The sequence below is a fragment of the Chanodichthys erythropterus genome, chromosome 10, assembly GCF_024489055.1.
Source record: "Chanodichthys erythropterus isolate Z2021 chromosome 10, ASM2448905v1, whole genome shotgun sequence".
NCBI lineage: Eukaryota > Metazoa > Chordata > Actinopteri > Cypriniformes > Xenocyprididae > Chanodichthys > Chanodichthys erythropterus.
Window position 1 is genome coordinate 4,438,685 of NC_090230.1, and position 22,682 is coordinate 4,461,366.

At 36.2% G+C, this 22,682-nt stretch overlaps 1 protein-coding gene across 2 annotated transcripts in view; it reads left to right on the forward strand.

Moving 5' to 3' along the window:
• The window catches only part of si:ch211-126j24.1 (phosphofurin acidic cluster sorting protein 2), an 86,910-nt gene that overhangs the window by 29,317 nt on the left and 34,911 nt on the right, over positions 1-22,682 (forward strand). For both annotated transcript variants that reach the window (XM_067398513.1, XM_067398515.1), the window contains exons 2-10: positions 8,549-8,636; positions 11,533-11,622; positions 14,354-14,479; positions 15,730-15,892; positions 16,607-16,698; positions 16,901-16,984; positions 18,545-18,604; positions 20,021-20,169; positions 21,910-22,003. In XM_067398513.1, coding sequence (XP_067254614.1) covers positions 8,549-8,636; positions 11,533-11,622; positions 14,354-14,479; positions 15,730-15,892; positions 16,607-16,698; positions 16,901-16,984; positions 18,545-18,604; positions 20,021-20,169; positions 21,910-22,003 — 946 coding nt within the window. The remainder of the gene's footprint in view (positions 1-8,548; positions 8,637-11,532; positions 11,623-14,353; positions 14,480-15,729; positions 15,893-16,606; positions 16,699-16,900; positions 16,985-18,544; positions 18,605-20,020; positions 20,170-21,909; positions 22,004-22,682) is intronic.

Genomic DNA, 22,682 nt, shown 5'->3' on the forward strand with positions numbered 1-22,682 from the left:
GAAAGAATCCTTTTTGTGTACCATTTCATAATGCATTGCATTATGCAACTTTGACTTGCCATAAACTTTTTTATGATACTTTTACATTTTGCTAACATTATCCCTACATTTGGTGAGTTTATGAATGATTTACACTGACATTAATTTGCTCATGCTTCATAAACAAGTCTCTTCATCTTTTAAAATAATACCCTTCAAGGAACTTGTGCCCCCTGCAATATATACTGTATAATCTTCAGCCCACACTTTGAGATTACATAATTCATATCCTGTGGCATAACGCACACAAACAAGGGAACAAGGTGTTTTTGATGGCAGATATAGTTATATTTGTAGTCGTGAATGCACGTCGATCTGTATTTTCACATGCGTGACCTTAAGGTGTGCCGAGATTACGCACATAATCAGGGTCTTAAACAGAACAGATCAAAACACATTCACTCCTCCCTCTGGAAAACAGGCTTTGTTGTTTGCTGAACAGATTGTTGGGCAGGTACAGAATAATACTCAGTCGTCTGTGTTGGCGGACTGTGTTTTAAGACTTAGCGGGCTATTTATCATGATGGATTAACAACCACAACAACCTCCACGTCTGACATCCACAATCCTCTGTTCACTGTGGGAACGTGTTTCGTAATATTATCCTGACGGTCTTCGAAGGCAGTTTGTGGTGTCTGGCCCCATGTGCTGCGGGCAATACCATCTCCGTTAAGCTTCTTACAGTCAGGGAATCATCAGGGAGCAACCTGTTTCCGTTCATGCCAAGAGTCTGATTCAAGATTAGCACATCCTCCCCGAACACAGAAAATGAAACCCGGATCGTAGGCTAAAGGCATCTTTATGCTGGATAATGTGGCTCCGCACCTCTTAATTCAGTTGCTTTGCATGACCCAGAGTATATGACCTTTTACTATGTCACATAAAGTATATATATTGTACACTTGGTGTACATCATTACTGTGAAGTAGATTACTTGTTTTAATAAATAAAGAGTATATGAATAAATTAATTCAATATTAATTGAATTGAAAAAATATATATTTGCATAAAGAAAATTTGTTTTTAGGTCTATTAAGATTTATTTTTATTTAATATTATTTTTTCATTGGGTTCTTTTTTTACTGCATATTAGTAAAAATGCCACAATAAAAGCATTTTCAGTAAAATAATAAATTAGAGGCACTACAACAACTTCCTTCATGATATATACTGGTGTTCAAAAGTTTGAGGTCAGTAAGATTTAAAAAAAGAAAGAAAGAAAGAAATACATTTATTCAATAAGGGCACATTTAATTAACCAAAAGCGAATTTCTATTCAAAAAAAAAAAAAATGAATTTTCTATTCATCAGAGAATCCTAAAAAATGTATCACGGTTTCCACAAAAATATGAAGCAGCACAACTGTTTTCAACATTGATAATAATCAGAAATTTTTCTTGAGCAGCAAATCAGCATATTTGATTTCTGAAGAATCATGTGACACTGAAGACTGGAGTAATGATGCTGAAAATTCAGCTTTGATCATAGGAATAAATTGCAGTTTACAGTAACATATATTCACATAGAAAACAGCTATTTTACATTTTAATAATATTTCAGAGTATTACTCTTTTATGTTTGATCGAATAAATGCAGCCTTGGTGAGAAGAGACTTCTTTCAAAAATCATGTTACACATCTTTTTTTTCTTTTTTTTTCGTTTTGGTAAAGAAAACGGGTGGGAAATCTGCTTATTTTTATGAAAATAATGTCACAATGCAGTAAATCTCAATGGTCCTTAAATCAGCATAATTTTCTTGTTTTTAATGCATCTTCATTTTTGCATCTTCATGCATCTGTTTGATGGTTCTGCTAAACAGATTCACACCTTAAAGTGTGAATTTCATTATATTGTTATGTTATGTAAGTGAATTACAAATGTTTGACACATTATGGAGTCTAGAGTCTGTTTTTGTTTTCTGTGATGGGTAGGTTTATGAGTAGGGGTAGTGTAGGGGGATAGAATATACAGTTTGTACAGTATAAAAACCATTGTGCCTATTGAATGTCCTCACTTTGATAGCAAACATCAAAGTTAGGACTGTGTGTGTGTGTTTATTCCCAGAAAGGATTCTTCAGTGTGTGATTTTTAGGAACACCTGCTCCTCGACCAGTCAGGCGTCTGTCTTTCAGCGCGTACACATGCACCAGATTTTTTGGTGCATGTGTATAACAGTAAATGAGAGAGAGTGTGTGAGGTTGCAAGGTGCTGTACATATCCTTGTTGTTTATGTGTCAGCATATCCTTTACAACAAATGTGTATGTAAATGAGATGCAAATAATGAGAAGCCTTTAAGGTCAGAGATCACATTTAACATTAAAACTCACATTTCAAATAGCTGCAGTGGACATGTTTAGCTACAATCTGAAAGGTCACAGTTCATGCTTTCAAAAGTTCATTCTGACCTTAGAGTCACTGGTAAATCATTATATGATTAGTAGTATGTCCATTAGCATAATTTCTCATTTTTAAGATATTCAGAAAACTAGATATAATATTCTGTTTTCACATTTCACCATTTCATATTTAGTTCAAAATCAGTTCATCGAGAATCATGATGTGAGTAACATGAAGAGGGTTTCGGCTCTCTTGTATGTGTGACCATTTACTTTTCACCAGTCCTGCTGTTCAACCGGTACAAGACTTAATAGACAAAGTGCCAGTTTCTAATAGACTGGTGATTTCTGTTCAATACTTACATAAAACACACATTTTTCTTCAAATTAGACCTAATGTAAGGCTGTCATGGTAATGAAATTTTGGCAGACGATTGTCATCAAAATAACGATTTCATTGTGATTAACATTTTAATTGTCTATTTTATTCAAAAAACTGTCAGGTTATCTTGCATTCGAATGCTGGTGTTTGGGAATGCAATCGTGAGACGCTTTCCATAGTGTGCTGAATCAACGTCATTCATGGCAGACTATGTGATTTTTGTGTTGATTGTAGCCGAAGAAGTGGATGCGATTGAAATAAGAATATATATTTAATAGATAGCGTAATCTTAATTTCTGTTAATGTTTTGTGTGTTTTGTTTGAATATCAGAAATTCAATATCAAGATTGGTTAAGTACGGGAACTTGTCTAAGACAAAACAAGCAACATGTGTCGTCCTTGTCATAACAGAATCTGACCAGTGAGAATACATTGTGTTGTCATCAAGGCTTTCTCAGCCGAATTTAAGCAACTGCAGCGCCTGACCTAGGTCGGCTGATCTAGTCAGACAAATTTTCTAACCAGAATGCTTTTGTCAGGTGGCAACCGATCTTTGCGTGCCTCATGAACAAACATCCATGGATAAAAATATGAACACACTGGATAGCTGCTTTACACTGTAAACCCTAACTCTTAAAATACTTAATTGGTTTGAGTAGGACAAACTTAATTTGAACAAATTTGTTCAGTTAAATTAACTGTTATGAGTATTTGCAACTTTCTTTTTCTTTTTAGTTCACAGCACTGACATATTTCGAGTAAACTGAACTATTTCATAATTTTGAGTTATATGAACTTATTTCTTTTAATTTAGACTAACTTAAGTTTAACTGAAACCGGGCTGGGATTTCTATTTCCAAGCATGCTTTGCCCATGGCACTCTAAAGGGAGAGTAAATGCTAAAATTAAGTATTATATAATGTTTTTTTTTTTTTTTTTTTGTGCAAGATTAATGGTAAGGGAGATTTAGTAGTGATTGATGTTTTGTTATGCTAATTTAAAAGAGTTTCTGTTAATGTGGGTTTTTGGAGAGTTACCGTCATGGTGACAAGTGGTGCATGGTGCTTGGTTTGAGAGCAGGTAAGTTACATGTTTTAAGTGCTATTGTTAACATTTTAACAAATTAGCAAGCTAGCATTTTTTTTTTTTTTTTTACATTTTCTTATTAGGGTTTACAGTGAAGTAAATAACTCGTTTGATTTGGTAGAACTCAAAATTAAATTAACAAAATATTTTATGTTAATTGCTATCAAAATGTATGAGTTAGTTAACTCAGTACTTAAAGTTAAAAGTAATTAACATACATCAGTTCTACAAACTCAAAACTTAATAGTTCTGCTTACTTAAAAAAATCCCAGTAAAATTTACGGTAAAAAAACAGCAGCTGTGGTTGACAGAACTTTACCGTAAAAAATACAGTAGCAACGTAAAAAAAAATCTGTTAAACTTACGGTAAAATAACGTATTTCATTAACTGATATAATGTTAATTTACCAACCTAATGAAGTACTAATATCTGTTTTGTACCTTTATAATACACTGACAGTCACCAAACACAGTGGTGATAAGAGTCACATGATGAATCAAAGTTCATCACAAGCAGCTTTTCCACAAGCTGAGAAGGACAACATTAACATATAGAAGGTGCACACAGTGTCATTCACACACACACACACACACACACACACACACACACACACACACACACCAAACACCATCATGGTAACATGCATGAAATTTTAAAAATGCAATAAACATTAATTTAACAACATTAGATGTAACATAAAACCCTAATGTACATAACTGATTAGAAAAAAATGAGAAAAACTAAGAAGAAACAGAGTTATTTCAACGAAAATATATCAAATGTGAAGTGTCACGCAGGGAATTGTGGGAATGTCAATTTACGGTTTTTCACTGTAAATTTTACAATGAATTGTTATTTTTCACTTCCAAAAACTGTGAATTGAATGGTATTTTACTGTAAAATTACATTAAATGTACCGTTAAATCTATTACAGTTATTCAGCGTATATAGTACGGAAACTTTCTGTAAACCAATGGACAGTTTTTCACCGCAGCATTTTTACAGTCTTTTACTGTTAAAATCACGGTCATTTTTTAGAAGCTGAAGTTGTACATCTTATTTAAAGAGACATTGACACTGTTTTACATGTTTACTACTAATGCTGCTGCTTTAAAAGCAATCTGTTGTATAAAGTGCTTTATAAATAAACGTGACGTGACTTTACTGGAGTGCCGAACTGCAGAGCTGGTGCAAACATCCACATCGCTATGAGCAGATGCTTTCCTAACTGCTGTTTTCTCACCTCTGTCATTTTTGTTGTGTGAATATTTTGTTATTGAGAGGAAAGTGCACAGCACATATTTACATATTCATCTAAAACCCACTCTCAGCAGCATGGATGGCATGTTTGCTGACAGTATACCGCTGAAAAGGTACTTCTTTTTATCTCTTTAAGGGCCTTTAAGTAGAGGGAGGTTGGAGACGTGGCTTGGCAGATGTTCACATGCTCTGACACATTGCGCAGTGGTAATTTATGGTCTTGTTTGAGGTCACAGGTGATTAATCACATTGTTTTTGTGAGAATATGGAATCCTGGGCAGAGTTGTGACTGGGATGTTGTCCTGAGGAGATGCTGGATCAGCAGCGGTCAGGATCTTATGTAAGACTGATACTGGATCCTGAGAGACGGAGCCAGAACAGTGAATGCGCCTCTGTTTGTGTTTTTTTCTCATGATCTCTGGCATGGAATGTTCGGGCTGTTCCAGGGGCTTTTCGTGCCACAGGGCCTTTCAATGGCCAGCGCTGAATAGCTTCAGTTGGGTGGTTGTGTTTTGAGCTGACCCAGCAGAAACGTTTCTCTGCCTGTTCTCCATCAGAGCCATGAATGAAGAGCAGGAGAGGTTGACGTGACTACAAATAGAGTTGCACATCCAGTTAAAGGGGTCACATTATGGAAAAGAGGGCATAAAAGTGCTTAATGTAGTGCTTATACTTAGCGATAATAATTTGAACAAACCTCTAACGTTAAGTTTTAAACTTCAACGCGTGATTCATTTCGCACTGTTTGTTATAGACATGAATAAAATTTTCAAATCTAGTTGAAACTAAAAAACACAAAAACTATGGCTCATTTCACTTCTGAAGATGTTAGCCAATCATAACAGAGCTCATTTACATGTAAAATCTTAAAGGTTCAGAGACAAAAACAGTCCGTTTCATTCTAAAGGTCATAGAGAAGATGGGGAAAAAAATTAATTAAACTATTATTTGACTAAAAAAACCCCTAAAACTTTATGGTTAAAACATTAAAACTTAAATATAGCTTGAGCTACTACTTATTTCACATGTGTAGAAGTTAGCCAATCATAACAGAGCTAATTTACATATAAACGTCTTAAATGCACAGTTTTCTTTCTGAAGGTCATAGATAGGTTAGAAATGCTAATGAAAAAATACAATTATGACTGTTTGTCGTAAGATATAAGTGGACAATGGGCAAGAAAAATGAAATGATAGAGAGAATGACATTTTTAATGATATCACCACACACTATAATATGTAAAATGTGACTTGTGTCATTGTGTGTAATCTAGGACTGGGCAAGTGTGATTTGTGTGTGCTTGTGTGTTTTTGTTGTATAGTTAGAGACCAGAGCTGGGTTTACAGAGAGGGAAGGAGTGAAAATACTGAGAGAAAAAAGAAAAAAAAAAACCAAGAGTGAGATATTTAAGTCCTCAGAGAGGGTGAGTCATACAGGACAGAGAAATAGACGTGTGTGTGTGTGTGTGTGTGTGTGTGTGTGTGTGTGTGTGTGTGTGTGTGTGTGTGTGTGTGTGTGTGTGTGTGTGTGTGTGTGTGTGTGTGTGAATCTCAGGATAAGTTCCAGACAGACTCATTCTCAATTACTGGAAAATGAAGTTCAAGAATTATCAAGGATGAAAGTCATATTCGAAGTTCAAAGGCTCCTTTCAATTTGACTTTTTCTTACATTTTCATTTCCGAAAATGTTATCTTCAGATTTCACAGAAAATTGAAGTTCAACATGCGAACACATTTTGAAATTTCAACAAATATGAGGAATAAATCAAATGATTTGGACAATAATATGGATTTCAGTGTAGCCTCCTGTGTTTTTGTGCTACCTGAGGACATGATGATGTCACAGGATGTGGAGGGCACAGCTTCCTGTCTGGCCAGAGGCATTATTGATCCAGTTAATTGCTCGGTATGGCAGAGTAATTAGCTCCCAGAAGACCATAGAATGAGTTCATATCTGTTTAACTCCTGAATCCTCCAGACAGACAGACTAACTAGTGTTTCACAGATAAAAACAATTTAAAAATTCAAATTAACTGTTTTAATTAAACCTTTTAAGTTGCAAACATTAGTTCTGTTGACATAATAATGTAAGGTTGACTATTACAGCAACTTAATATTGTGTAATTTAATTTTTTTGAAGTTGTAATAAATTAATAAAATTGTCTTGACAACTTTAAAATCAGCCAGTGGATTTCTAGTTCCTGGAAAGCTTTGCATAGTACTTGACAAGGGGAATAAATGTTTAAATTAAGTGTTATTTTAAGTGTGTTTGTGTCTGTGTCTGTGGGTTTTTTTTTTTTTTTTTTTTCTTAGTAAAGGGAAAAACCTTAACCTTGACATTTAAAGGAGTTTCTGTTATGTTTCAGTTTTGTGGTTACCTTTGTGCTGAAGTCATAGTTGGTGGCAATATGATGTGCACAATGATTTTGCTAATGCCAATGTCAAGTAATATCTTATCTGTTCATTATATTTACATGACAAATATCTTACATTTCGCATGTGCTATGCTAGCTGCTAATTTCAACTGAAACCGATGAGATTAATTGGTTCCAGGGTCACCGCTTAATTATGTTGAAATTAGTTGGGACAACTTTTTTTTAAGTAATCAACTTGAAACTTTTTGTTTATGCTACTCAACATTCATTTAAATATGGTTGGCAATTGAGAAACTTTGCAGTGTACTTTGCAGCATGAAAAACTGTAAACTTGTATTCACATCATGAATGGGGAATAAACAGAAAGCAAGAGAAGAGCTTCACCTTATAAGCACTAAGGCTGTCAATCTGTAAAACTTTAGCTCACTGAATAAAAAAGATTAATTGTTCAATGAGTCTCTTATTTACATCATGTTTTCACTTTGTTGGTTATGATGAAAAGATTCTGACTAGCACCTCTGACTGGCCAATGTCTTCACACTCTCAACAGATATGATTGTGATTGGCTACAATGCTCAACGCTGGAAAAAAACATGCTTTAAATAGAAAACTTTGATGCTCAGAGAGTGCTCAAACAAACACGAACGACGCCATTTGAAATCAGCGTCTATCAACGGGTTCTGAATATATCTGGTACTCGGTACTACCGGTACTGCAGAAATGCTGGTACCGTCAATTTCTTTTAGTACCGATTGGTAACGGTATGTTTCACAACCCTATTAGATCCCATAAATTATTTATTTATTATGTTTGTATTATTAAACGATTCTGATTTTGCCCTGTTTTTACCTCATAATCGATCAAAATGCAGTCTGATGCCGAGCTCTGCACATGACCTTTGATAACATTCCCTCTGTTTGTTTCTTAAGAGGCACTTGTCAGTTTAGGAGCATCAACATTTAAAGCAACCTCATGAATAAATTGGAACTGTGGACTGGTTTCCAACACTAGTGATTTACCTATGAAGACTTGTGAATAACTCTCTCTCTCTATCTGTCTGTCTCTCAGGTTATGCAGTCTGACACTGAAGAAGTTGATTGTTCTGAAAGAGTTGGACCGCGAGCTCAGTTCTGTTGTCATCGCTGTCAAGATACAGGTAAACTGACAGCATTGCCATGTCATTTCTGTGTGTGTTGTGCTCTGATGAAGGTGTGGTGAAGTGTTGCCATGTCGCTCGGCGTTTGGTATCACATGGGCTCTGAGCTGTACACAAGACACTGTGGTAACTGTGAGCTGTTGCCAAGGCGACAGCTTGCTCAGTGGGAAGATAGGATTGAACGCAATAAGATGGCAGTTGGGGGGGGGGGGTGGAGAAGTGCATTGTGGGATATATTGAGAGGGTAATTTCAGAGCACTTGGAGGCCCTCGGCATTCCACATAGGTCGCTTTGGTCACACTGCTTGTGTTTGGTATTTATGTAAGGCTTTATCAGTTTCAAAAGAGAAATATACAGTAGTCTCTTAGGAAAATTGACAGTTTCATTCTTTTAATCAAATATTAATTAAAGATATTGTAAACATATTGTGTAGTTGTGTTTGGAGTAAATTGTTTTATTTGTGATAAATCAATGAAAGGCTGTCATACAAATAATTTATGAATACATGCAAAAACAAGAGAGGACCAACAAAATATTAATAACTGAGTATGTTGAAGTCAATGTATGCATTTTCATGTGAGCTTTTTGCTGTTCTATATGCATTTTTTTCCATAGTAAAATAAAACATGTAGCTGTAGTTTGCCAGATGGATCATTGAAGGTTTTAAACTGGTTTACTGTGTGCTCATCAGACACTGAAAATAAAGGTTCTGTTATACTCTCTAAGTGGTGCCTCAGTGATTAAAATAGTGGCAGTTCTTCAAAAGGATGGAAGATAGGTTTCTGACAGATATCTCATTATTTCTCCTCTTCTAAAGTGTCCGCTTGAATCAACACTTTGAAGGCCACACTATTCACAACGCTTCCGCAATCCGGACACAAGCAGACTAAGCATGCATTTACTTTTCATTCAGAGCTTGTTAGGGCAGTGAGACATGTTCGCTGTCTCTTTCTCTTTGTTTTGAACTCAAGAAACAGAAGGGTTGAATGTGCTTTTACAGAGAAACCTTGATGGATGTATTCTGTGGTTTTCAAAGAGCTTCTTCACGTCATATTAAGGGTCCGGTACACTTCATGCAAAATTGAACAACGAATTGATGTGACGTAATTTCGAACAAAATCAGGCCAAAATGAAGTTCTGTTTTGGAGTTCAAAACAGCTTGACTTTCCAGAAAAGTTCTCTGGCTGGTAAACACCTCTGAACTGCCATTGGTCTGTGACGATGATATAACCTTACCATGAGTTTATTGGGGCATTTGTTTCTGTGCATGGGCATAGATTTGGGAATGGTCAGTAGCCTACCAAATTTTGTGCCTACCAAAAATAGGAGACTACTAAAAAATTCACTTCAAATTGCCCATCTGTTTGTATTTATTTTAGGTTTAATCAGCATGTACTATTTTACAAAATGCATCTCAACCAGCAAGATACAACTGCGAGAACTTTACATTTACCTACCATGGAAAATTATTAATTATTAAAGTTATTAAACTTTATTAAAGTTTGCTGGAAGTTGGTCATACACAGAAAGTTGACAACAACAACAAACAAAAAGACTAAACTGTATTTAGACTGACCGTCTCTCTTTTCTTTTTAGAGCCTTTAGAGCCACAAGATTTTTTAGATTTTTTTTTATTCATTGGTTACTCCAGTGTCCAGAAACATACAAATACAGCCTCAAGCGTACAATGCGAGAAAGAAAAGATGGAAAAAAGAAATAGAGCCCCAAGATTTTTACATTTAGATTATTTAGCCGACAGGAGTCCGTTTCAGAATCAATTTCTCAATGGATAGTTTTCAAATATTGAATTTTGAGTAAAAGGTCTTTTTAAAATGTTAATTTAAATGATGCTGATTTTTGTACATTCTATTTGCTACCATTAAAATGATCTAATATTGTAAGGTCCCCCCCCCCAAACAAAAATAATAATACTTTTATTCAGCAAGGATGCATTAAATGGATCAAAAGTGACAGTAAAGACATTTTTAATGTTACAAATAAAAATCTATACCAAATAAATGCTTTTCTTTTGAACTTTCTATTCATCAAAGAAAATGTATCACAGTTTCCACAAAAATATGAAGCAGCACAATGTTAAAAACATTGTGCTGCTTCATATTATTGATAATAAACAGAAATGTTTCTTGAGCTTCAAATCATCATATTAGAATGATTTCTGAAGGATCATGTGACACTGAAGACTTAAAGAGTAATGATGCTGAAAATTCAGCTTTGATCATAGGAATAAATTACAGTTTATAATAAATTCACATAGAAAATGGCTATTTTGAATTGTAATAATGTTTCTGTTTTACTGTATTTTTTAATAAATGGTGAGCATAAAAAACGAAAACATTTTTTTTAAAATCCTATCAACCATAAACTTTTGACTGCTAGTGTATATATAAATATACCTATCCTATGAGTTTAGATATTTGCATTTGCCATTAAAAACCCCATTTTGTTCAACCAGTAGTGATTATGTGTTTGTGTGTGTGCATTTCATGTGAGCTGAGCTGTGACGGATGGCCACATTAGCAGGCAGATGAGTGTTAATGCAGGAGTCCCTGTTGTCTTGTTAGTATGACAGCCCATATCCGTGACTTACATCTCAGATGTGCCTGCAAGTGGTTTGCAGCAAAGCAAAATGCACAGTAACAGAAATGATTCAACACATTAAGTGTGACTGAGTCATTTTCTGTCTTGTTTTATGCTTTCGCTGTCAAACCTTACGGACAACATTTCAATTTGCAAGCATTAGACAGTATTCAGTGACATCACATTCACTGCATGGGTTTATTTCCAAACTTTGCTTCAACTTTGGCTTTGATTTGCAGAAGTTTCTTTGGTTATGTTTAATGAGTGCAAGCAGATACATGTCATTCCATGTTCTCAGGGGTCAAAGCGCATCCTGAGGTCGAATGAGTACATGCTCCCACCCAGCGGCCTGATGGAAACAGACCTGGAGCTCACCTTTTCCCTGCAGGTACATTTGTCTGAGCCTTTGACTTGTTAAATGTGATGTGTCTATGTCTAACTCAATATACAGGTGCTGGTCATATAATTAGAATATCATCAAAAAGTTGATTTATTTCACTAATTCCATTCAAAAAGTGAAACTTGTATATTATATTCATTCATTACACACAGACTGATATATTTCAAATGTTTATTTCTTTTAATTTTGATGATTATAACTGACAACTAAGGAAAATACCAAATTCAGTATCTCAGAAAATTAGAATATTGTGAAAAGTTTCAATATTGAAGACACCTGGTGCCACACTCTAATCAGCTAATTAACTCAAAACACCTGCAAAGGCATTTAAATGGTCTCTCAGTCTAGTTCTGTAGGCTACACAATCATGGGGAAGACTGCTGACTTGACAGTTGTCAAAAAGACGACCATTGACACCTTGCACAAGGAGGGCAAGACACAAAAGGTCATTGCAAAAGAGGCTGGCTGTTCACAGAGCTCTGTGTCCAAGCACATTAATAGAGAGGCGAAGAGAAGGAAAAGATGTGGTAGAAAAAAGTGTACAAGCAATAGGGATAACCACACCCTGGAGAGGATTGTGAAACAAAACCCATTCAAAAATGTGGGGGAGATTCACAAAGAGTGGACTGCAGCTGGAGTCAGTGCTTCAAGAACCACTACGCACAGACGTATGCAAGACATGAACAACAGACAGCATCAGAAGCGTCTCGCCTGGGCTAAAGACAAAAAGGACTGGACTGCTGCTGAGTGGTCCAAAGTTATGTTCTCTGATGAAAGTAAATTTTGCATTTCCTTTGGAAATCAGGGTCCCAGAGTCTGGAGGAAGAGAGGAGAGGCACACAATCCACGTTGCTTGAGGTCCAGTGTAAAGTTTCCACAGTCAGTGATGGTTTGGGGTGCCATGTCATCTGCTGGTGTTGGTCCATTGTGTTTTCTTAGGTCCAAGGTCAACTCAGCCGTATACCAGGAAGTTTTAGAGCACGTCATGCTTCCTGCTGCTGACCAACTTTATGGAGATGCAGATTTCATTTTCCAACAGGACTTGGCACCTGCACACAGTGCCAAAGCTACCAGTACCTGGTTTAAGGACCATGGTATCCCTGTTCTTAATTGGCCAGCAAACTCGCCTGACCTTAATCCCATAGAAAATCTATGGGGTATTGTGAAGAGGAAGATGTGATATGCCAGACCCAACAATGCAAAAGAGCTGAAGGCCACTATCAGAGCAACCTGGGCTCTCATAACACCTGAGCAGTGCCACAGACTGATCGACTCCATGCCACGCCGCATTGCTGCAGTAATTCAGGCAAAAGGAGCCCCAACTAAGTATTGAGTGCTGTACATGCTCATACTTTTCATGTTCAAACTTTTCAGTTGGCCAAGATTCCTAAAAATCCTTTCTTTGTATTGGTCTTAAGTAATATTCTAATTTTCTGAGATGCTTAATTTGGGATTTTCCTTAGTTGTCAGTTATAATCATCAAAATTAAAAGAAATAAACATTTGAATATATCAGTCTGCGTGTAATGAATTAATATAATATACAAGTTTCACTTTTTGAATGGAATTAGTGAAATAAATCAACTTTTTGGTGAGATTCTAATTATATGATTAACGATGACAGAATGTTCATTTTTGGGTAAACTAACCCTTTTTGTTTTCCTTGAGTTTCATTTATTAATAAAGTACATCTGTGATTTCATGTGACATTTTGGACGGGACTAGGTATTAGTTAGGTGTGAGTGTCTATTGTCTGAATGTGGCCATTATGGAAGGTCATGTGATCTGAAAATGTGCATCACGTAATCAATTTATGGGTAATAAAACAGAACTCAGTCAATGAACTTGTTATGGATAATAAATTAATTGAAATAAGACTTGTATATGTGATCAATTATTATGTATACAATTAATTACGATTAAATTCTTCTCTAAGGTTTTCTCTAACCTGCTCAGGGAAAAGTAGTCCCATCCAAATACAGCTTTAAAGGGATAGTAAAATCTGTCATCATTTACCCTTGAGTCCCTTCTTTCTGGATTCTTTTCTCCTTTTCTCCTCTTCTGTCACTTCCTGCCATTGCTTCAACTGTCCTATCAATATTAATATAAGAGTAAAAAAGGTATTACATGTAGAAAAAAAAAAACAGAAAAAAATTAAAAGTAGAAAAAAATATTTTGTCATTGCAGTGTACATAACTGTAAATGAAAAAGAAATCAAAATGAATCTGATGCATTGTCGGACTACATTTACTTTGGAAATTGTTTTAAACTGTTTTTTTTTTTTTTTTTTTATGTATGTATATATAATTTCTCCACAAAAATGTGCATATTTTCATAAACCATTTTGACCAAAATTTCTGTTGTGTGTTTTTATTGTGCATCACTATCTGTCTAGTTGCAGTTTTAACAGAGAAAATGTTTTACAATGTATTAATGACTTAAAACGGCCTATTCCATTTATGCAGATAAATTTAATTTACTCTGAAAGCTTTTAAGTACTTAGTACTCAGTGGTCTTTGCATGAAGTGTTTTTACTTCATTACCACTTTCCCTTTGTTTCTTCCAAGAACCCTTTCTCGGTTTGGGTTGCTTTGACAGGAAGTACAATATGAGATTTCATCAAATAAAGTGTGTGTGCTAGCATTGTCACAATGTTGCTGATGAAAATGATGTAATCCGAAGCAACAAAATCGCTGTACTTTCGTACTTCCTTTCTTTAGTACCCACATTTCCTGAAGAGAGATGCCAACCGGCTGCAGATCATGCTTCAAAGGAGGAAACGCTATAAAAACAGAACTATTCTGGGCTACAAGACTCTGGCTGTTGGTGTTATTAATATGGCTGAGGTACGGACAAATTAAATACACAAACCCGGTGTCCAGTTCATTGAAACTTCTGTCAGACAGATTGTGACCTTTATAATTTGACCCTTCTCCAGTAGTAAAATTGGCGCATACACACAGCTTTCATGCATTGATAGCTTAGATGGATTGGCCATTGCTGCCATAGGTTTGCCAGCTCTTTGACAGTAATGGCTAATATTTATATTCTGCATAGATTCACCAAAGTGCTGTTTGGCAGTAGTGGCAGATATTTATATTTGCCACCCCTTGTGAAAAAGAAGTGCACTTAATCGTGAATTGAATATAATGTGCACTTGTAGTAAAGTACTTGTCCTTAAGTCCTACTTAAGTGGATCAAAAAAGTACTCAGCTTTTTACATTTAAAGGGTTAGTTCACCCAAAAATGAAAATTACGTGTAATTTATTACTCATGTCGTTCCACACCCGTTAGACCTTTGTTTATCTTCGGAACAAAAAATTAAGATATTTTTGATAAAATCCGATGGCTCAGTGAGGCCTGCATCGGAATCAATAACACTCCCTTTTTCAATGCCCAGAAAGGTACTAAAGATATATTTAAAACAGTCCATGTGATTAAAGTGGTTCAAATTTAATATTATAAAGTGATGAGAACACTTATGTGCCCCAAATAGCAAAATAATGACTTTATTCAACAGTATCTAGTGATGGGTGATTTCAAAACACTGCTTCATGAAGCTTCAAAGCTTTACGAATCTTTTGTTATATTAAGTTCATAAATAAAAAAGCACTGTAAAATAAAGTGTTACCTTCCTCTTTCATATTTGTAAGATTCTCTCAACTCAAGTTCATAATCATTAGAACAACAATTTTTTCTTGTTCTTTTGTTTCATGACTAATATTCTTAAAAAGATCTATTATTTAGGAGTGTTGGGGGGCCTTTATGTGAGTGTGGACCTATTGGCACATTTTATTCAGCTATGAAGCTCTCTGAAAGTGCCTGCAATTATTCTCTGCAGTTTCACCCCCACAAATTCCAAATTCCTGTCTGCTGAGATTCAAGCATAATCATATTCAAAAGAGACTCAACATAGAAAACCTAGGGGACAATTCATCAGTCCAAGAGTTCGATGAGGAATGCAACCTTGAAAAGACAAAACTGAGGCTTTCAGTTGGAGAGGAGGTTGGAGCTGAAAAACAAGGACAAGAAGGCCACATAAGAATCTGAAACTTCTGTTTGTGTGTTACTTAATTTGGAGTGTTTATGTTTAAAGGTGATGCAGCACCCGACAGATGGAGGCCAGATTTTAGGACTCCATAGTAACGTGAAGGAAGCACCGGTGCGTGCAGCGGAACTAAGTGTTTATTCACTTTCCAGTCAACCTATTGACCCAGAGGACGGCAGTGGTCAGCCAGAAACAAAGGCCAAAGCTTCAGGTGACTCACCCAAATGAATCAATGTATTAAAATAGAAAAAGGTGCATCACAATTGGTGGTGTTTGGCGAATTTTTGTGGGCAAAATCGGGTAGGAATCCACACAATCATGAATTTAGAGTGAGGGTGAAAGGTTTTCTCATGGAGATTTCGCAACAGGTTCAAATTGGCTGTTTGGTTTTAAATTGACTTCAGTGTGAGCTGTGCTTCATATATCGCTACACTATTGACAATAGACAATGGATATTTTTTGCCCACAAAATTCATCAAAATTTCACAAACGTGACCGCATCTTAATGGGAAGGAGGGGAACAGGCTAAATCTTTAACCACTAAACCAAACCACCCTGTATACCCAGTTACAATATTCCATCAGCTTTATTTATGTACAGTCATTACACTGACCATAAGATGCTAATGGGCATTTTGAGTGCATTAAGCTGCAATAAAGATAAAAAGTCCCCCGGAAACACTCTCACCAAACATCTTCCCATCCATCCTTTCAAATCACACATGAAGAGAAAGTGACTGATGCTGTGGTACATTAAAAGGGAAAGTAGCTTTAGCAGTTCAAGTGTTCTCAAATTGGAGCTATAAAATTGCTACATGTTTTGAATGAATCATTGTAATGCTTTGGATTTTTCTGCTGGCCAGAGGCCTTTGCTACATTAAAATGTCAAATACCATGGGGTCATTAAATGTCTGTTCCTCTTTCAGACCGTTCTCCAGATATGGATAACTATTCTGAAGATGACGATGATAGTTACTCATCAGAGCAAGAGGCGAGTGATGACGCTGTTCAAGGCCAGGTCAGGAATTCTTCTTTATCATTGTTCTAAAAAAGACCTGCTGAATTTTCAAAAGGAGGTCATCCGCTAATGGCATTTTTAGAGACTGGTTACTGGATAGTCAGTGAATGAGATGCTGCATGCAACATGGTTAGGGAATTTGCCCTTGTACTGTATTGCTACCTAACAAAATCCATCCAATTTTCCTGAAATTCTGTTTTAGGACCTTTATGATGAAGATGATGATGTTCAGCGGAAGCCCAAAAAATCTAGGAGGAAGATGATTAGAACTACATCTATGACCCGGGTATGTAGAGATATACTCTGTCTGCACTTATCCTTGGTGCGCTTAATGAATACTTGCAGAAAATGATTGGACCCTGAATTGAGCCGCGAGGAGCGCCATTTGTAAAAAATATATATGCCAGTTCTGCTAATTGATATGATAACCATTAGGATTGCTGATATGATTCAATTGTATTATGTATTGTATTATATCATATTGGCCACCCTGTTCTGTATTGGTATCTGCATGTATTGCCATTACAAAATCCATGTTGGTCGAGCACTAGTAAATTCATCAACACACGATGAATTCTTTATTGTCACAGCAATACTGTTAGATGACCCAATCTATTATCATGGAATTATTGTCTTGACACAAGTCAGTTCAGGCAGCTACCTGATAGAAACAGAGACAAATTGGCTTTGTGTCATTAAGGGGGTGTTTGGTTCAGTGTTATCTAGTTCACAGAAGGTCATAGAAGGTGATGTTCTAATCCTCTTGAACTAAGCTCACTATCAGGAATACAAGTGTTAACCCAGGATCAGTGCATAAACTAGAGCGACACTAATATAGATTTGCTTCCACTCCTTCCATTCTGAAGCACATTATAAAAAATTGAGACCCATTTTATATTAAGTGTCTTTAACTGCTACTAATACTTAAATTAATCATTGATACAGTGTATCAATGATACAACCACACACACACACTCCAAGTTTGTTGTACTTAAAGGATTAGTTCACTTTCAAATGAAAATTAGCCCAAGCTTTACTCACCCTCAAGCCATCCTAGGTGTATATGACTTTCTTCATTCAGATGAACACAATCAGTGAAATATTAATAAATATCCTGACGCATCTGAGCTTTATAATGGCAGTGAACGAGACCAATGAGTATGAAGCACAAGAAAGTGTATCCATTCATCATAAACATATTCCACAGTTTCTTCGTAACTTGAATACGGAAGGAGGTCTGGTGGAAGCTAGATATTTTAATTCATAACTTGTTAAATGTTGATTTTTTTTACATAAAACTAATTGTTTCGCTTCAGAAGGCCTTTATTAACCACCTGGAGCCGTGTGGAGTACGTTTATGATGGATGGATGTGGATGGAGACACTTTCTTGAGCTTCATACTCGTTGGTCTCGTTCACTGCCATTATAAATCGGGGATGCGTCAGGATATTTATTAATATTTCTCTGATTGTGTTCATCTGAAAGAAGAAAGTCATATACACCTATGATGGCTTGTGGATGAGTAAAGCTCGGGCTAATTTTCATTTTAAAGTGAAATAATCACTTTATATTACATATATATATGACATCTATATATATATATATATATATATATATATATATATATATATATGTAAGTACAAAGTAGTTAAAGACACAAAATACAGTGGGACGGACCAAAAATTGTAAATCTAGATTTTTTGCTTTTACCTATTTTACTCTCTTAAAAAAAAACAATCAAACAAAAAGTACCATCATTTTACTATGTTCAATGTACCATGCTTCTTTGTAACTGTGACCTTGATTGCATTTTTAATGACATATTCTCTCAATATTTTCTCTATAGCAACCCAATTTCAAGCAGAAGTTTGTTGCTCTCCTGAAGAGATTCAAAGTATCTGACGAGGTGAAAATTTCTTTTTGTCTTCTATAAGAGAAATACATGAAGTTCAGCACTCTCCACTCTCTACTTTGCGGTCCTGTGTGCTTTGTAATCACAAAATCACTTCAGCCATGAAATTCAACCTTTATAAAAAGAGCCCTGGGACTTAGCAATGATTGATCTAGTAGCTTAAATGTGAGAGGAGCTTTGATTTTTGCAGTGTGAGACATGATGTAGATCTCTTCTAAAACTAAACTTACTGTTTTGCTCTGAGAAGACAAATGTGGCCATGGCTTAGGTCAAACATGCTTCTATAGCCTACAGGCAAGATTTAAGTAGGTTTACAGCCTCATTGTTAGAGTCTAAGCTTGTTAGTTGGTGACTCTTTGACTTCATCATCCTCTTGCCTTGACTGCCACATTCCGTTATCCAAGCCCTACAGGAAATGATCCAGATTTATTTGGCAATCAGTCCAGCAACTTCCTGATTCAGGGTGATGACACAGTTTTGTTGCATTGGCAGGCTGTTCCCTTGAGTAGCATTGCCAATATGGTCAGTGCAATTACTCATTTTGGGTGTGGTTCAAATGTGTAGCATATTTCAAAACACCTGTGACATAAACTTTGGGGAAAAAAAATTACTTGCTTTTGGGGAATTCCCAAAAGCAGGTTAATAACAGCTTTCCTGTTGGGAAGTAGTTACATTTTTATTTGATTTTATTATTATTGAGAAATGAATTAACAGCATTTGTAGCAAAATATACAATGGCTTTAATTTATTGCTCAACTCATTAGTTCTATTTGACTAAAATCCAAACTCAGAACTAGGTAAAACCACTCTGTGGTGCTTTGCTGGTATTCTGTCATGACCAAGTTATTCCGATTTTTTATTTATTTATTTTTTCAGCAAGGATGGTGGCGCAAAACAATGCTAACAGAAAGTTTGTTCTTTAATAATTGTTTCTTTTATCATCTTGGAAAAGAAACAAAACAGTGTAAATTCTCATTATTAGGATATGAAAATTCATAAAAGATTTTTAAATGTGCCCCCTTTACTTTGAGGCCATCTCTCTTCCACTTTCTGTGTCTTTTGTTTTCATTTGCACAATGAACTTCTTTCTGTCTTTTAGTCTCAGCTGCCTATTTTATAGTATGAATGGGCCATTACTGGTGATTGTCCTGTCCTGTGAAAATTCAGGCTTAAAAAGATTGCATTGAATGCCTTCGTTCTTCGGTACATGTTTTTTTTTTTTAATGGGTGAATCACACGACAAAATGCTCAAGTCACATTTTCCCACACAAATCATCTCATTTAGCTATTATAGTAATGTTTTATTACTTTATTATAATATAAAAAAAACTAATGATGTTTTTGTGTGTGTGTGAGATTTACTTTTCATACACATCTACATTTTGCTTTTGTTTGTGCTGGCTTCAAAAGGTATTGGACTCAGATCCGGTTGATCAAACGCAGGAGGTTGAAGATTTGGATCTTCTGTATGACAGTCTGGAGGTCTATAACCAGAGCGACAGCGGCCCAGAGATGGAGGACAATGAGAGTCTTCTCAGCACTCCCAAACCCAAACTAAAGTAAGAGCCATGAGTCATAGTAAAGTCATTTCACTCAGCGGCCATCTTTGAAATGCGTCTCGGTAGTGATGGTCCCTTTTCGAAACACGCTTCATGAAACTTCAAAACCTTTTGCGAATGATTTATTTCCAAGCGGTGATTCAGGGTGCATATCACACTGCCAAAGTCATGTAGTTTCAGAAAACCAGGCTTCGCTACGTCATTACGGTTTCGAAATGTTTCAACATTTTAATGGTTTGCTGCTAGGGGCGTTGATCTCTGTGAACCCATGAACCAGTGTCTATATGATTTTTACCTAATCTCAGATCAATTTTATAAATTTGTAGACATTTAATGACACATTTGTATAAAAAAAAGTTGTAGTTAAAAGTCTCTTATGGCGCTTTTCCACTGCATGGGACGGCTCGGTATGGAACGGTACGACTCACTTAAATAGTACCACCACGGCTGAGGTTCCAAGCATGCCGTACCGATACTAAAATGTGACGTGTAAACACTGCAGATCACTGATTGGTCAGAGAGAATCGTCACTATCAGAGTCATTGGATTTGCGACATGAGACACCAAACCCGCTAGATTTAAATAGTCAGTAACAGCCACTGCAGTATCATTTGTTCACACAACTTTTTTAAATGACTTGCTTTAAACGACTGTTGCACGCAACTTGAAAAAAGAAATGGCTGTATCGTGTTCAGTAGACAAGGTGCAGATGTTCCTCTCGTTGGTAGCCGAGGAGCAGATCCACAGCAGTAGAGGTGGTGCAACTATAATGATCAGTCACCCACTTTGAAGCAGTACTAATCTGCAGTGGAAAAGCAAACCGAAAGTGAAGTGAGCCGAGCCGAGTTGTACCATGCTGTGGAAAGGCGCCATTATTGGTATGATTAACTCAGCTCTATATAAACAAAACAAGCCCTACAATTTCACTAAAATTACACATAAAGGCACTTAAACACATAAAACACATTTTTATGCATGTTTGACCATTCTGACCAGTAGGCATCACCAGCATGCGGCACTTCCAGTGCTTCGATTTTTGCGAAGGAATTGGTTCAATTGATTCAATGTTTTGAAAAACGTTGTTTTCCCCTTACACTACCTCTCAGACAGCTATTTCATAAGCGTGCATTTAAAAACATTGACTGTTTCTATAGCATCCAGAGCGGCAGCTGCAGTGACTCGATGACTTTACCAATCAGCGACTGGCTCTTTTACTTATTCCACCATATTATGTGCTGCGCTTTCTCCCATTCATAATAATATAAGTGTACCGTCTTTGGATATGTCAAGTCTTTGGTCATAGTGCTAATTTGATGCATATTACACACAAAAATGGCAGGAGATTTTCAAAATTGCATCTGATTAGCTGGCTTAGAGCAATTTCCATATTTCCACAGTTATTTTCACATTCACATTTTTCCTTCGGCTCACACTGTGTTGTTGGTTGTAGTGGCTGTTCCTATTTCTAATTTGTAGCCTTCAAAACTGGCTCTTAGGACGCATTGCAATTTTAACATGTTGACAAGGAGTGTTTTTTGTTGCTAAAAATGAGAAAGTGAGATGAATGATGCCAACATTGCCAAACTGTCTCATTGACTCTTATTGAAAATGACTGACTTCCAGTCCTCTTAAAGAACACTTGGGAAAACTGAACGGATACTGTATCACTGACAATGAAACCCAACTTTTGGCTCTTAGAGTGTTTTTATATTCTAAACCTGTGTATGTTTTCAATTCAAGGCCATTCTTTGAGGGAATGTCTCACTCCAGCTCACAGACGGAGATCGGCAGTTTGCACAGTCAGAAGAGCCAGCCGAGAGAGCCGCCCTCCACTGTACGTCTGACACACATTTGAATTATCCTATTATTCTGCCCAACAAAGGCAAAACACAGTACACTCCAACTATGAAACTGAGAAAAATGGCTTTTGGTTGATTTTATACAAATTTTCACTTTTTTTTTTTTCTAAATCTGAACAAAGTCATGCCAAATCCATCTGTTAATGGACAGATCATAGTCTAATAGATCCATTCTGTGGGCCCTATAATACACCCGGCGCAATGCGACGCAAGGCACAGCGCAAGTGTGTTTGCTAGTTTGCGTCCGGCGCCATTTTCCCGTTCAGCGCCACGTCCTTAAATTAGTAAAGCATTTGCACCAGTTAGTGCGCCCATGGGCGTGCTGGTCTAAGAAAGAGGTGTGTTCAGGTGCATTGCCGGCGCATTGCTATTTTAAGGAGCTGAAAATAGACTGCGCCATAGACCAACTCAAACCTGGTCTAAAGTCTATAGTCAATGGCGCAATATTTTTTTGTTGAAAAGCGTTGACTTTGCTTATTACACACAATGCGCATCACACAAACATGCCAAATATTAAAAACAAAAGGATTACAGTGTAAAAGAATATTATTGTGTAGGCTACATAAATATAAAAATGTAATGATGAATAGTCATTGCTTGTATTAGAATTAGGCTACCTATTTTCAATTCAGCCTATTACTACTTATAATGATG